This window comes from Leopardus geoffroyi, chromosome D3 (assembly GCF_018350155.1).
Source record: "Leopardus geoffroyi isolate Oge1 chromosome D3, O.geoffroyi_Oge1_pat1.0, whole genome shotgun sequence".
NCBI classification, from domain to species: domain Eukaryota; kingdom Metazoa; phylum Chordata; class Mammalia; order Carnivora; family Felidae; genus Leopardus; species Leopardus geoffroyi.
In genome coordinates this window covers 28271128-28286377 of record NC_059339.1, presented here as the reverse complement: position 1 = coordinate 28286377, position 15250 = coordinate 28271128, and the positions used below count along the sequence as shown (strand labels likewise).

The 15250-nt window shown below is 50.6% G+C and overlaps 2 protein-coding genes across 5 annotated transcripts; both read left to right on the top strand.

Annotated features, from left to right (window-relative positions):
- Positions 1–1856: 1856 nt before the first annotated feature.
- VPREB3 (V-set pre-B cell surrogate light chain 3) lies at positions 1857–3164 on the top strand. Of its 2 annotated transcripts, none has more exons than XM_045457088.1 (2): positions 1857–1988; positions 2715–3164. In XM_045457088.1, exons 1-2 carry the CDS (start codon positions 1940–1942, stop codon positions 3017–3019), a joined length of 354 nt encoding a protein of 117 aa, XP_045313044.1. In that variant the 5' UTR covers positions 1857–1939; the 3' UTR covers positions 3020–3164. The 2 variants fall into 2 exon arrangements, with proteins under 2 accessions (XP_045313044.1, XP_045313045.1); XM_045457089.1 differs by having other exon boundaries at positions 1868–1988; positions 2751–3164.
- A 1205-nt stretch (positions 3165–4369) lies between these two features.
- On the top strand, positions 4370–12836 carry ZNF70 (zinc finger protein 70). 3 transcript variants are annotated; one of them, XM_045457213.1, is made up of 2 exons: positions 4370–4535; positions 8119–12836. In XM_045457213.1, exon 2 carries the CDS (start codon positions 8198–8200, stop codon positions 9542–9544), a length of 1347 nt encoding a protein of 448 aa, XP_045313169.1. In that variant the 5' UTR covers positions 4370–4535; positions 8119–8197; the 3' UTR covers positions 9545–12836. The 3 variants fall into 3 exon arrangements, with proteins under 3 accessions (XP_045313169.1, XP_045313170.1, XP_045313171.1); XM_045457214.1 differs by having other exon boundaries at positions 4370–4790; XM_045457215.1 differs by having other exon boundaries at positions 4379–4535; positions 8081–12836.
- Positions 12837–15250: the final 2414 nt, after the last annotated feature.

Sequence of the window (15250 nt, the reverse complement as noted above, 5' to 3'; positions counted from 1 at the left end):
GGGCGCCTGGGTGGCTCAGTTGGTTAGGCGGCCGACTTCGGCTCAGGTCATGATCTCGCGGTCCGTGAGTTCGAGACCCGCGTCGGGCTCTGTGCTGACAGCTCAGAGCCTGGAGCCTGTTTCAGATTCTGTGTCTCCCTCTCTCTGACCCTTCCTGTTCATGCTCTGTCTCTGCCTGTCTCAAAAATAAATAAAACCGTTAAAAAAAATTAAAACAAAAAAACCAAAAAAATATATTACCTTGGTCTCAGCATGCAGAAAGTACACATTCAGTAGTGTAGAAACAGGTAGTGTTTCCCCCGAAACTGTTTAAACACAGGACACTTTCTTCTCGGGACAGCACTATCTCTGGGACTTGTGTCCTGCAGAACACAGCTCAGGAGTGGCTGCAACCAGATTCCAGAAGAATGGCCACTCCGAGCCCGGGAGCCTCAGCTCCAACAACCATCATGGTTGTCCCAAGAGTTCATCTTCAGTGCGACCAAGGAGGAATCAGATGTTGAGGGTCTTAGAGATGCCCTGAGGAGTTGTTAGGAATGGGATGGGACCCATTGGAGGTAAAGTTCCCCCAAGGGAACTCTCTAGTCTTTGAGTTAATAAGAGTGCACTGTTCTAATTACTTTTATTATTTAGGTATGGCAAGGCCAGCAGACCAGGAGGTTGCCATTGAGAAGACAGTTTGTTCCCTGCAGATCTCTAAAGGAGGGGGCATGCCGCACCAGAGGGGAACACATGGGGAAACACCCAGTAAGTCAGCAGGCAGAGGGAGAGGGGGAGTCTTTACTGGTGGTTTCTGAGGCTAAGAACAGAGGAGGAAGGGTAAGTAGGCTCCAGATTGGCTAGTTTGAATAATTTCAGGGCTCTGGGGCATAGGGACTTTCCCTGGATGTCAGGCACCTGGCCCTGGGTGACTAAGACAGGATGATATTGCCCCACGGTATGAGAGCCATAGAGGAGGTAGTTGTGGGTGTGGGCTCTGGATTGGTTTGCATCTGATAAGTGCATGCATTATTTCAGGAACTGGCTAGCTCTGACAGGGTCAGTGAGTCCCTCCAAGGTCAGCAAGGCCCCAAATGTCAAAGCATCAGAACACAGAAAATGCAAGGCATGATTAATAGACACACTGTCCCCGGCACTGAGCAAATAAATCCCGCCTGCTTCTTCCCAACCTTTGGGCTCGCACTATGCTCATCTTCATTTTCCTAATGAGGAAACTGAGCCACAGAGAGGGCAAGGAACTTGCCTGAATTCATGAAGACGAGGAGGTTCTGAGATTCAAGTTTGAATACCAACTTGGGAAGTCAGCTCCCCTCTGTCTGGCAAATTAAAGGGACTGACCATGTCAAGTGCTGGCAAGGATGTCCCTGGAACTCTCCTACCTGCTGGTGGTAGTGCAGATTGGTACAACCATGTTGGGAACACTTATGTAATCTACTAAAGTGAAATGTACATATTCCCTATCACCAGGCAACTCCAGCCCCAGGTGTCTACCAGAAGAAATGAGAGCACAGGTGCACCAAAGACATTGACAGGGATGTTCACAGTGGTTTTAGTTGTAATAGCTAAAGACTGGAAAGCACCCAAATGTCTAATAACAGGTGAATGGTATAGTCATCAAGCCATACACTTAAAATCTGTGAACTCTACCTCATGTGAGTTACACCTCAATAAAAAAGGATCTACCTGCTATAACACACATACAGGCATATGTGTAGCTTTTCAGGCTCCTCGGAAGTCCCTGTGGGCCAGGACCCCAAAGACATCTGGGAAGATAGGGCCAGCTGTTGGGCTCCAGCTACTATAACCCCAAGTCCCCACCCCCAGTTAATGGGCTGATTTGCATGCCTTGTCATGGTCCAGGGGCTTCCCCTGCCTGTGCTCTGAAGCACCTGGAACACTCCCAACAGAACAACTCCTGTCTGCCTCCTTGCCTCTGGCCATGGCCTGCTGGCATCTGGCCCTTCTTCTGACTGGGGCCCTCCTGTCAGGTGAGCTCACCCTAGGCCTGGCTCACCTGGGGTGGGGTGGGGTGGAACTGGCTCCAGAAGTCCCCTGCAAGGAAACAAGTCAATGTGGGCAGTGGGAGGGTTCTAGAAAAGGCATTAAGGTGGAGGGGAGAACTGGCTATAGATGGCTCTGCCCTAGACCTGGGGCAAGTCACATATTTGTGTGGGCCTCAGTTTCCCCATTTGTGAATGACGAGATTGTTAGGATCCCTTTGGATTCGGATTCTTTGGGGTCTTTTTAGTTTTTCACAGGGGAAGCTACCCTACAGGGCCTCAGGGACAACCTATCCTTGAGAAGATTCCCAGCAGCCAGTTGTCTGAGGTTGAGTCGATGGGTGGGACAGCCCAGGAGGCTTCCTGGTGGTGGTTAATCCATAGCCAGGGTTTGGAAGAGCCAGTGTGACTGAGGGGTAGGGGTCTGCAGGGCAAGGAATGGGGGTGGGCAGCAGAAGGACCCAGAGGCCACCAGTCCCACCCTCTGAACTCTAGGCGCTCAACTGAACACAGATCTTTGGGAACATACCACCAATGAGGATTTAACAGTCACCAACTCTGTGCCCCATCCAACCTCGAATCCATGGCACTGGGCTCTGGGCCTTTTGGGAGTCAGTCTCCGTGGAGCCTTCACAAGGTTGGGGCAGGAAAAAAAGGAGCCCATGTCAGGCCTGGGCCCATGGGTGTCTCTCTCTCTCTCTGTCTTTCAACCAGGCTTGGCCCAGCCGGATGCACTGCTTGTCTTCCCAGGTCAAGTGGCCCAACTCTCCTGCATTCTCAGCCCCCGCCATGCCATCATCGGGGAGTACGGCGTGTCTTGGTATCAGCAACGGGCAGGCAGTGCCCCCCGATACCTCCTCTACTACCGCTCAGAGGAGGACTACCACCGGCCCCCTGACATCCCTGACCGCTTCTCAGCAGCCACGGACGCCGCCCACAACACCTGCATTCTGACCATCAGCCCTGTGCAGCCTGAGGATGATGCAGATTATTACTGCTCTGTGGGTTACATATCCTAGGAGTAGACTGTGGGATGAGCGCCTCTTGACTGCGTCTCACATCTGCACCCTGACCTTGGGCCCCTAACTTTCTCTGAATCTTGATTTTCCTCCTCTGTAAGATGGGTTAGTAATATTAAACGTGAACAATTAACTATTCTGAGAACCATGAGATCCCTGCTGAAAGAGTGACTGGGAGTGTTGGGGGTAGGGATACAGGGGATTGTTACAGAAGAGGAAGCACCTGAGACCCTTGAGGGGGGCCCAGCCTCTCCACTGGCCCCCAGGGACTCAGACTGGTGGCCTGGGCTTCCTGTTACCTGAGGAACTGGAGAAAGAGAAAAAGGAACCAGCCCTTGCTGCTCCTAGTTCCGCATGGCAGGTTGTGGTCCAACGCTCAAGGGGTGACTGGACTGGATTCTCATGGAGCCCAGGCTGTTTGTTAGCTTGGAGGGCGGAGGGGAGCTCCTGCCTACTCCCTGACCGGGCAGGGAGGCAGGGGTGTGGGGGGGGCGGGGCTCAGAGGCACCTGTGGACCAGGTCAGAAGGTACTGAACACAGGTGGGCAGCATCTCTCCTGTCAGGAACATGTGTTCCACTGGTCTCCAGTGATAGGGGCTATGCCCCTCTCCCCACTCCAGGCTCTCCCACAGGCAGGGAAGGCCTTACCTGAGCAACTGAGCCCAACAGGGAGCACCGGGTAGAGGGGCAATTCTTATCAGAAGCGGAGCTGAGCGTCTGGGTATGGGTTGGGCGGGTGGGGTTCAGGCACATATTCCTCTTCCATCCTGGTTCCCCCAACAGGCGCCTTATGTCCGGAAGTCATTCATCCCTCAGATGTACTGGAGTTGGGGGTCTCCAGGGAACACAGAGAGTCCCACCCACACTCCCAGCCTCCTGGGTCCTCACTGGGCCACTTCTCCATATCTCAGTCTCTATTGGTACCGGCTGGGCAATCAAGACCAAGGCTACTTAGGGAGGGTGAATCAAACAGGCCCCCTGGGCCTGTGCGGGGTGACGGGCTCCACAGCTTTGGGAACACCTTCCCTTCTCCCAAAAACCCCAGCCGCCCCAGTGTCCTCTGGCTTGCCCCCACCCCCAGGGCAAGTGCAGCCGGAACTCGACCCTCGGCCTGTGGCTTTAGGCCGGCCTGCCCCTCCCGGTCTCAGTTTCCTCTTCTTCACTCCCGCCAACGCCTGCCCAGCTGTTTCCCCCACGACCAGGAAGCGCTTTGAGAACGGACCCGGGACCATTCCCAGACCTTGTGCCCCGAGCCAGAGCGGCTAAGCGGAGGACTACAGGTGCGGCGGGACCACCGAGACGCGAGGACCTCCGCGCGGCCTAGAGCGGTCCCGGAAGTGCCCGCGGGCGGGGGCGGGGCTCCGGGCTCTCGGGCCGCCGCGGGCTCCGCGTCAGCAGCAGCCACGAAGCGAGGCCGGGTCGGCCGCGGGTTGGAGCAGCTCAGGTGCGGCCCCGCCCCGCCCCGCCCGCCCGCGGCCCCGCCCCGGCCCAGGTGAGCGGCCCCGCCCCGACCCAGGTGAGTGGCTCCGCGTCAGCCAGTGTGACCACCTGCCCCTCCGGTGGCCCCGGGTGTGGGCGTCCCCCATCGGCGGGAAGCGTTAGGGGCTCCAGCGTCGCCGCTTGCGTGGCGTGTGCGTGTCCGCGGCCGCTCGAGGGCCTCCAACCAGGAAACCTTGACCGGTCCGAGGGTATCCCCAGTGCCCAGGCCCTGGGGGCTCCCTGAAGCATAGGGTGACAGATGCAAGAGGAGCCGAAGAAGACCCCGAGAGAGGTGGGAAGATGGGGTCCCAGACCTTTGGATCTTCGGCCCAAAAATATTTAAAACATTGTTGAGGACAGTTAAAGGATTGCCAACTTTCTAAACAGAGTGGGAACGTCAGCGTATAGGTGGTCCGTAATGGGAATGGAAAACCCCTAAGGAGGGAACTTTAGAAACACCAGGATTTAACAGGTGGGTGGAGGAAGAGTTGCAATCACAGATACCCAAGAAAAAAGTAACCAGAAAGCATTAAAACTAGGGGGAAAAGTTTCAGAAACGAAGGGAATAAAGCAGGGGGTGGGAATGGGGTGGGTGGTTCAAAACCTTGAGGTGTTCAGGTAGTAGTAGGCAAGGTGGGTTTAATGAAGGGGTGGACCTGTATTATCACATCTCCCAGGTTTTCAAGAGAAAGCCTGAAACTTACTGAGTTTTCAGTATTGGCAGCTAAGTCAAACAAAAAGGAAAAGTTCAACTCTTTGCGAGCCAAGCAAAACGCGTCTGTGGCAGGATCCCCAGGCTGCCAATTTGCAACTTCTGAAATGAAGGGTTTTGAGAAGGGAGCTATTGGTGAGCATTGCCAAAAGAGGTGGGAAAGTGAAGTCTGAGAAGAGAGGGATTGGCCATAAGGAGGTCATTGGATGCGACAGCTGAAGACCCTGCTGAAACTGGAAACTTGAAATCTGTCTCAGTGCAGTACACAGTCGTATGATTTTCTTTGGCAACATTTAACATCTTAGGAGGAATTGACGGAGGAGGTTGGTAGTTGGCAGCTGGTTACAGCAGGGCAAGGAGGTGAGGAACGTGATGCTGGTCAGAGTCCATAGTTGTTAGATCCATGATAGAGTCTAAGCTAGACAGGGAAAGGTGGACTAAAAGGAGAACCTGGGCGAAATTGTTGGGTTGTTTGACCTGATGAGGTGGATTTAGAGAGCCCGAAGGACTGGAGATTATGGTTCCTGAAGAGGAGGGGGAGGGGAGTTAAGTGGTCAAAGAATTTTTGAGAATCCTTCAGTTCTATGCTTCTTGTTACACCAGGCTTTTTTACCCCCTGGAAATTCATTTAAAACAAAACAAAACAAAAGTTTCCAAATAGAAATGAGTTCCATCGTGACTATGCTGATTAATTTAGCATGGCATGTCTTTTGAGCAGCTCATTCTCCACGCTTCAGTGTACCGTTAATAATACCTGGGTATAGAGTTGGTGAGGGTTAAATGCAAATGTGCCTGTAGAAGATCTAGTGGTACCTAGCACATAGTAGATGCTCAGTAAACATGAGCTATTATCATTATCCTGGTACCTGGGGAGTTTCCCTTCAGCTTGCACAGCAATTTTGGAAGGGGATCCTGAGGGGCTCCCTCAGAGGCCACCATAGTGGGATGGGGGGTGCCGAATGGGCAGTCCCTATGGAAACAACCCCTGTTGATTGGAATCATTGTTTTTCTTTCTTTATTGGTATCTCCCATACAATTTATTTAAATAAAGAATTCTTTGCTCCCTTCCCCCCAAAAAGTGTGACCATCAGTTCTAGCACAAAAACAGATGGCTTTCCCTCCATTTAGTCTTGTATTTATTCAACAAATGTGTGTGGAGCTTGTCCTGTTGTGCTGGGGGCGCTGGCCATTCCAAAATGAAAGAGCACAGTACCTTGCCCTCAGGGAGCTCTCAGGCAGTGGTGGCGAGAGTCCTGATGGCAGATGTTTGCCATCCACGGCCATGGGTGTTGTGAGAGACATGTGCACTAAGCTCCATGGGCCACTCGGGATGTGCTGAGATTGTGAGAGTTGTAGGGTGAGTAAAGACATTTGGACTGAGTCTGGGAAGATGAGCCAGTGGCAGTGTGAGAAGGGAGCAGGATCAGTTAGGAGGAGGAAGCAGCAGGAACCTGGGTGGCTCAGTCAGTTGAGTGTCTGACTTCGGCTCAGGTCATGTTCTCGCAGCTCATGAGTTCGAGCCCCACATCAGGCTCTGTGCTGACAGCTCAGAGCCTGGAGCCTGTTTCTGATTCTGTGTCTCCCTCTCTCTCTGTTCCTCCCCGCTCACGCTCTGTTTCTCTCTCTGTGTCTCTCAAAGATAAATAAACATTTAAAAAAAAAAAAAAGAGGGGCGCCTGGGTGGCGCAGTCGGTTAGGCGTCCGACTTCAGCCAGGTCACGATCTCGCGGTCCGCGAGTTCGAGCCCCGCGTCGGGCTCTGGGCTGATGGCTCAGAGCCTGGAGCCTGTTTCTGATTCTGTGTCTCCCTCTCTCTCTGCCCCTCCCCCGTTCATGCTCTGTCTCTCTCTGTCCCAAAAATAAATAAACATTGAAAAAAAAAAATTTAAAAAAAAAAAAAAAAAAAAAAGAAGAGGAGGAGGAGAAAACAGCAACTAGGAGTATGTGGAAGGAGAGGCTACAGATGGTGCTGGAAGGGCCAGGTGTGAAGGGCTTTGTGAAGGATTTGAGCTGCTATAAGATCCCGAGACAGACGATCAGACCTGTGTTTGGGGATTTGACACTGGTGTCAGTGTAGAGAACTACCAGAGAGAGGGAGTAGAAGCTGGAGGTAGGTGGTCAGTAATGAAATACTCCTGGGGAGTTGCACTGAGGCCTGAGCTGTGACCTGACAGGCAGAGGCCTCTTAATAAAGCTTCAGGAAATGGACAGACTAGACATATGGGGTGAGAGAGGGAGAAGTCTAGGCTGACTCCCAGTGTTGTGGCTTAGGCTCCTAGCTGGAGGGGGTGCAGCCAACCTAGTGTAGGAGGGAAGTCTGTGCCCTTCCTCAGAACCCCCTACCCCCAACATCCTCCAGTAGCTAGACTCTTGCCCCTTTTCCACAATGGCTCTGCTTCCTATTCTAGTCCCGCCTTTCAGAACAACCTCAGCCTTTCGATTCTAGACACTACAATGTGGCACTTGATTCTGTCTTTTTTGTAGTTTTTTTTTAATATTGTATTTTTTTTTTTGAGAGAGAGAGAGAGATTGTGAGTGGGGGAGGGGCAGAGAGAGAGAGAGAGACAGGGACAGAGGATCCAAAGTGGGCTCTATGCTGACAGCAGCAAGCCCGATGCGGGGCTCTAACTCACAAACTGTGAGATCATGATCTGAGCCGAAGTTGGACGCTCAACAACTGAGCCACTCAGGCACCCCTGTAGTTGTTTCTGATAAATCAAACTGTTTGCTAATTCAGTGGGGATCATCTCAAGGGCAAAATTGTATCTTCTGCTTATTTTGTTATGTCCACGATAGAATATGACACAGGAAGGAGGCACTTACTAGGTACTTGATTTGCAGACTTGACAATGTCCCTTGGTTTCTTTTCAGATTTGCAGACTTGACAGTGTCCCTTGGTTTCTTCCCAGGTGACGAGAACAGTAAGTGTGTCCTTAAGAAGACCATCTTTTAAGAAATACAGTCATTGGGGGTGATACTAGATTCACAATGGAGGTTCCCGCAGCAGCCAAGCTTGGTGAGACCTTTGTGTTTGAGGACGGATTAGAGATGCAGCAAGAACTTTTCCCAGAGGAGGACCTGGGGGACCCTTTTCTTCAGGAAAGAGGCTTAGAGCAAATGGCTGTTATTTATAAGGAGATCCCTCTTGGGGAGCAGGACGAGGAACATGACGATTATGAGGGCAATTTTAGTCTGTGCTCAAGCCCTGTTCAGCATCAGAGTACCCCCCTGGTACACAGACCCCAGGACGATGACCTTTTCGGCCAAACCTTCCTCCAGAAATCAGACCTTAGTATGTGTCAGATAATCCACAGTGGAGAAGAACCCAGTAGACGTGACTGTGAACAGGTGAGCAGGGTGCACGCAGGACCTAACGAACCTCACAGAACTGCGCCGCCAGCAAAACCCTATGCTTGTCGGGAATGTGGGAAGGCCTTCAGCCAGAGCTCCCACCTTCTCCGGCACCTGGTGATTCACACCGGGGAGAAGCCCTACGAGTGTTGTGAGTGCGGGAAGGCCTTCAGCCAGAGCTCGCACCTTCTCAGACATCAGATAATCCACACGGGGGAGAAGCCCTATGAATGCCGGGAATGCGGAAAAGCCTTTCGCCAGAGTTCAGCCCTCACGCAACACCAGAAAACCCACACTGGGAAGAGACCATACGAGTGTAGGGAATGTGGGAAAGATTTCAGCCGGAGCTCAAGTCTCCGAAAACACGAGCGCATTCACACGGGTGAGAAACCTTATCAGTGTAAGGAATGCGGGAAATCCTTCAACCAGAGTTCCGGCCTGAGCCAGCACCGCAAAATCCACACCCTGAAGAAGCCTCACGAGTGTGAGCTCTGCGGGAAAGCCTTCTGTCACAGGTCCCACCTGATTCGGCACCAGCGGATTCACACGGGGAAGAAACCTTACAAATGTGAAGAGTGCGGGAAGGCCTTCAGCCAGAGCTCCAACCTCATTGAGCATCGGAAGACGCACACTGGCGAGAAACCCTACAAATGCCATAAGTGTGGTAAGGCCTTCAGCCAGAGCTCATCCCTCATCGAGCACCAGCGCATCCACACCGGGGAGAAGCCCTATGAGTGCGGCCAGTGTGGGAAGGCCTTCTGCCACAGCTCGGCACTGATTCAGCACCAGAGAATCCACACAGGGAAGAAACCCTACACGTGCAACGAGTGCGGCAAGGCCTTCCGGCACAGGTCAGCCCTGATCGAGCACTATAAAACCCACACCAGAGAGAAGCCCTATGAGTGTAACAAATGCGGCAAGTCCTTCAGGGGAAGCTCACACCTTATTCGGCACCAGAAAATCCATGCTGGGGAGAAGCTCTAGAAAGAAGAGCTCACACCAAAGCTCGAAACCCTTTCCCAGATGGAGCCCACACCCCATAGCTTTGTCTCTGAGACCCCACCCACCCCCCTGATCCCAGGGCCAAAAAGAAATGTGTCAACCTAGGTGCTCCTGGCCATCCACACTAGCAGCAAGGCCCCCTCTTGGCCAGCTGGGTGCCCCACACTCAGCAGGTTTACAGAGTGGAAGGGAGGGTAAACTAACAGGAAAGCTGCTAAAATGGAGGCCTGCCCAAAAAAGAGAGCTGGCCTTCGATTGTTCATGTTTGACTCCCAAGCCCAGGAGACTGAATTTTGCCGTCTCTTCACCTTTGCCAAAATTCAGAAGAATGAACGCCAGAGGGAGAAAGTTGAGTGAAACACACAAGAATGTCAGGTGAACTCTTTTAACATCAGGTTGCAGTTTGGCACTTTTAGAAGACAGAACTCTGCTCATAGTCCAAATCAGCTGAAGGAAGATGAATCCAAAAGTAGATACATTAGCAGCAAAATGGAATCTTTCACCTGGCTTGGGCATTGGTGGGGACAACCGAAACAGGCTACAGAAGAAAGGGAGGGTCTGGAAGCATTCGTTCTGGGGTTGAGGGAGAGGGTGGCAAGCCCCTGGTGTGGTGTTTTAATCTCTGTTCTGGATTAGAATGAGGTTGGTCTTTGGCAGGTGGCTCTTTCACAAGAGGGTTGAGGTTTCATTCCATGGGCCAGAGGACGTTTGACACTGCCTTGGACTCAGCCTGGCACAAGGAATTAGTGCCCTCCAGTGATAACCCCTTTATAAGACCCAGGGCCCCCAAGACCATGGTATGCCTTGGTTGTCAGCAGGGCCCGTGTCTGGTCTGGCTTCCAGTGCTGGGGGACATAGGAAGCAGGGCGATTCAGTCAGAGGCCCCAGTTCTGCCCCTCCTATTCCAGTGGCCTTGAGGAGGCTCCAAGGCTCGGTTTCCCTATCTGTGAGATGCGGATGGTGGGACCTGGCCACGTACCTCTGAGGGTCCAAGGCTCCTGTTCGCCATGAAACCACCCATGAAGGTGCTTTGGCGACTGGCAGTTGAAGGTGGGTGGAGACCCAGTTTGACCCTTGTCCCACTCAGAGATCTGAAAGGCAACCCTGTCTGTTTTCCAGGTGGCCGGGCTCACAGCAGGCTCTCCCATTAAACCAGAGCTTAGGCTTTCCTTCACTCCCTCCAGCCTGCACCCTGGGCCTTGTCCCAGACAGGGACCCTTCCCAGATGCCATCCTGAACCTCCCCCTAGCAGCAGCATGGTCTGTGTGGCCTGTGTCCCATGCTTCGGGCTGTCCTCTCCCTGGGTATTGTTCCAGAAGTACCATCACCTGTGTCCTGCCAAGACCAACTCAGTCGGCATCCCCAGAGGAGGGGCTCAGACAGGGGTGTGTTTTTAAAGCTCCCCAGGTGATTAGGGCATTCTGGCCAGGGTGTGAGCCCTCTGCTGGGCATCCGTGCAACCCTAGCATCACCCAAATGTGAGGCCTGCTTGCCATGAGCAGAGCTTGAAGGTGGCAGTTCTGTCTCAGTCCCCATGCCTCCCATCCCCCAGGAATGGGCTCAGGCAGTGCTGTGTCTGGCTAGTTGGTAAGTGTCCCAGGTGCTCAGGCCTTCATTTGGCCACTGGGATCTCTTTGGTGCTACTTTCCCCCAGGCTCCTCAGAGGCAGTCTGAGCTATTTTGAAGTTTTCCAAAAGTTGATGGCTGGAATCCCATAACCCCATCATGGTAATGCTGGCTATTTCAGCTAATCAAGGGGTTGGCTTGGCAGTTATGTATAGTTTTGATGAATAAAAATGAGCAAGTCATAGTTGTTAGTAAGTGGGACTTGGCAGGCTAGGAATTTTCAGAGGACTGGTCTCCAGCTGGGGGATCACAGTGGGAGTCCCAGCCTGCAGAACAGCAGTTGCTCCCGTCCAGCTCTTCTCCTTGAAGGAGTGTGTGAAACATAGCACTGCCAGTTGGTCAGGTCCCCTAGAACCTGCTGTACCACTAGCTAGACTGGCCTGACTGGGTGGCCCCTGGCTGTCTCCTGCAGGTGGCCTGTGCTGAGGGTCTTCAGTCATTTACCATGAGTGCAGAGAGAATCAAGACGCCTGTTCAGCGTGGGTGGGACAGCAGACCCCTCCCCTAGATCTACCTCCTCGGCCATCCCCTATTTGGCCTTACCTGGGCCCGTCCTCGGCCTCTCCTTATTGGGCAGTCATCTGGGTCCTACCTTTGCTGTCTCTTTCCGTGTGCCTCTGCACACCCCAGCCAAATCGATTTTCTTAAAGCATCTCTTTGCACATGTCACCACTCTCCTTAAAACCAACCTGCAGGGGCTTTTCTGCACATAAGCCCCCATTTCAGCCAACCTGGTTTGCCCCTTCTGAACAAACCACAGGGAGTTCCTGGCCACCCGCCCAGACGCTCTCTCCACTCCCAGCTTCTCTCCACTGTTTTATGCGGTTCTTGCATTTTGGAATATGCACTTTGTCCTCCTCCTCCCCCAACCCTCTCCTCCCTCCTTTCAACAATTTATGGAACGTGGGGAATGAGACCCCCTTTCTGAATAGTTGACGGGTCCTCACAGAACTATGGTAAGACCAGGTACTTTTCAAAGCGTGAGCAGAAGCTAGTCCTTTCTTTTCACATTTCTTCACTGTTTTATGTGTTTTCAAATCCTTCATTTTATTTAGGTTCTTGAACAGTGTAATAGAACATCCTGGTAATATTTTAATCGCCCTTGAATTTACTTGTCATTTTTGTTTGGTTGTCTTACTTTTTTTCTTCTTATGACAGACGTTGAGTCTTGTAAAGCTCCAACTCTTGGTTTTGTTTACTAATCGAATTGTTTTGTCCAACTGTATGTATTCCATCTCTCTCTCTCTCTCTTTTTTTGACTTAATACTTCACATTTCTAAGATTAATTGTTTAGATACAGTTAATTGTATTTTTAATGTTTCTAGTAAAAGTAGTTACTTTGGTCTACGACTTTTTTCTCAGAGCTTTTTCTGTCCTCTTTATCACTTTGACATGTGCTATTTTTTGTTATTAGGAATCTCCTTTTGGCCCAAGTGTTATTTTTTATATTTCCACGTAATGAATGCATAGGTCATTGCTGTCATCTTACTGTACTGTGGTGTCAACATTTCTAAGTGTCCATAGAACTTCTCTGGGCCTGAATATATGATCCATTTTTATAAAGCATTTGTGTACTCTCAAGAAATGTATTTTTACTCTATCACTTCTATTTGTGAACTCAGTTTTTAAATTACTGTATTCAAATTCACACCTTCTCTGTTGCTTACTTTACAAGTTCTTAACCTGGGGTCTGCAGATTGCCTAGGAGTCCATAAGCATGCAGATCTATTTTGGAGGTTGTGTAGAGGGATCAAACAAAGCTGTGTGGTTATGTCCATGAATGAATTGCTTGGGGTTGGGCGTGGGGTGGGGTATCTGTAGCATTCATGACATTTTGGAAAGGCTCTGTGACCCCAAAATAGTTAAGAACACTCATTGGCCTGGTCAAATCATGGTCTGATGTGTTTCTTACCCTACCTATTTCTGTTTCACTTTGTTTCTATTTTATGTATGTCCTTGTAATATTAGATGTACAGTTCTCTCCAATCCTTTTTGAGAAGTAGGCAGGGTATCACTAAGTAAGTACCATGATATTTGGAACATATATATTGAACAGTAATATATTGAAAAATTGTGCCTTTTAGTACCCTCCTTGCCTTTCTTAAGGCTTCTAGCTGAAATTTCTCTTTTTCAGATATCATAATTGAAGACCCTGGCTTTTTTCACTTTGCGTTTGCATGAGTTTATTTAGCTCAGCATTTTATTTTTAAAATTTGTGTATATGCTTTGCTGTATAGCTTATAAACAGCAAAGTGTTGGATTTTGTTTTCTGATTCTTTCTATAATTCTTTTTCTTTTTATGTAAGAAGTTCTCATATCATTATCATTTAGAGTAAGGTATAAATTATCTTCATATTTATATTTTAACATATATTAACATATTTAACCCAGAAAGGCCATGTCTTTTAATCTCTTATCTCTAGGAGTTATTAACCATGTGTGGAGTATCATCTCTGGGTAGGCTAGAGGCTCCACCATTGGGCACACCTGCTCCTCCCTGTCTTTGTCAGTGCCAGGCTCTGTCCTGAACCCACTCTAACTACCTCTGGCTTCAGTGTTTTTGGCTGTAACACGGAGGAATGAGGCCACCTCACAGCCTTGTGGAGCTCAGAGGAGTAAGAAATACAAACCTTTATGGCAAACTGGGGGCGTAGAAGATTCTTATACTATTAGTGTTTTGAAAGATTTCTTTAATTTTCTGTTCTTACTCCCAGCGTTCTTTCAACATAACCTACGTACTTTGCTTTTTAGAAAATATTGCCAGATATAGCGAGAATTAGACATCACAGATCCGTCCCATGCTCCCTGAGTGAACCTGTATGGTAATTTGATCTCATAACCTCCATCCCCATCACCCGTCTGTCCCAGGTGGGTTCCCTGTCAGCCTTCCCTTTCCCCCTCTCCATGGTGGGAGAAAAGCACTGTCATAATTGCAAAGGATCAAGAATATGGTCACTCTGGCCACTCCTCTTGGCAGATGGGGAAACTGACGCCAATGACTTACCAAAGGTGTGGCAAATTAGTGTTAGATCTACCTGGCAGCCATAGGGAAGAACAATTCCGGATGTTATGCTGGAGCCTTGGTTACTTGTTGCCAGGACTTCTCCAAGGTGAAGAGTGGTTTAGTCACCACCAGCCGAAGTGAAAACCATATGCTCTCAGTGTGCTGAGTTGCTTAGCCTTTGAGGGGCAAGTTGCTGAGTTGCTCAGCCCTTGAGGGGCAAGTTGACATTTGCCAACATTACACAAGGTGAATATATATATTTGCCAGAATGTTGATGCACAGATTTACTGGGGGTAGGAAAAGAGAAGCCCTTTTTGGATGGAGAACCCCATCTTCAGTATCTAATAGCCCAGGAAACTGCATCAGAAGGTTGCCTGGTGAGTGTGGAATTGGGGTGTCAGGACATGGACCATCCCTCCTGTAGTACAGGCCATACAATTGCACAGTCTTCCGAATGCTGGTGGGGGGCACATGCTGAAGACCTCTAGTGTCTGTGGCCTCCCCCCTGGGGGGTGTCCTCCCTCTGAGGTCCAGAGCACCTGGTGACAACCTGCAAACCTGTGAAAGGCTCTTACAAGAGCTCCCCAAGTGAAGTGTCTTCCTTTTGCCACCACCCTTAGCCAGGCTAACTCTTCTCCTCCCCAGAGATAACTGGATGCACTACTCTTTCTGCTCCCTGCACCTCACTTAGGTCTTCCAGGTCCACACCAGAAATGAGAGAAGGAGTCACAAGCAGCCAAGTAACAATGTGCTCCTTATGTAGCCTTCATGTTGCCTCATCTTCAAGAAAAAGGAAGTGGCACCTTGTGTGGTTCTGGATAGGTCTCCCAGGACCACAGGCACCCCCAAAAGTGAAGAGCTGTCCTGGGTTCATGGTGGGAGTGAAAAGGGGGTAGAGATAGTTGCCTTCTTGGAGGCTAGTGAGGTTTTATCTGGTCTTATAAATAAAGCCCAAGGTCTTTCCTTTCTGATAGCCCATCCTGGAGGTCTCCAACAGGGGCCTCTCTGCCCATCTTCCTTTCTATCTGACAGCCCTGTAGGGGAGGAATCTGCCACCG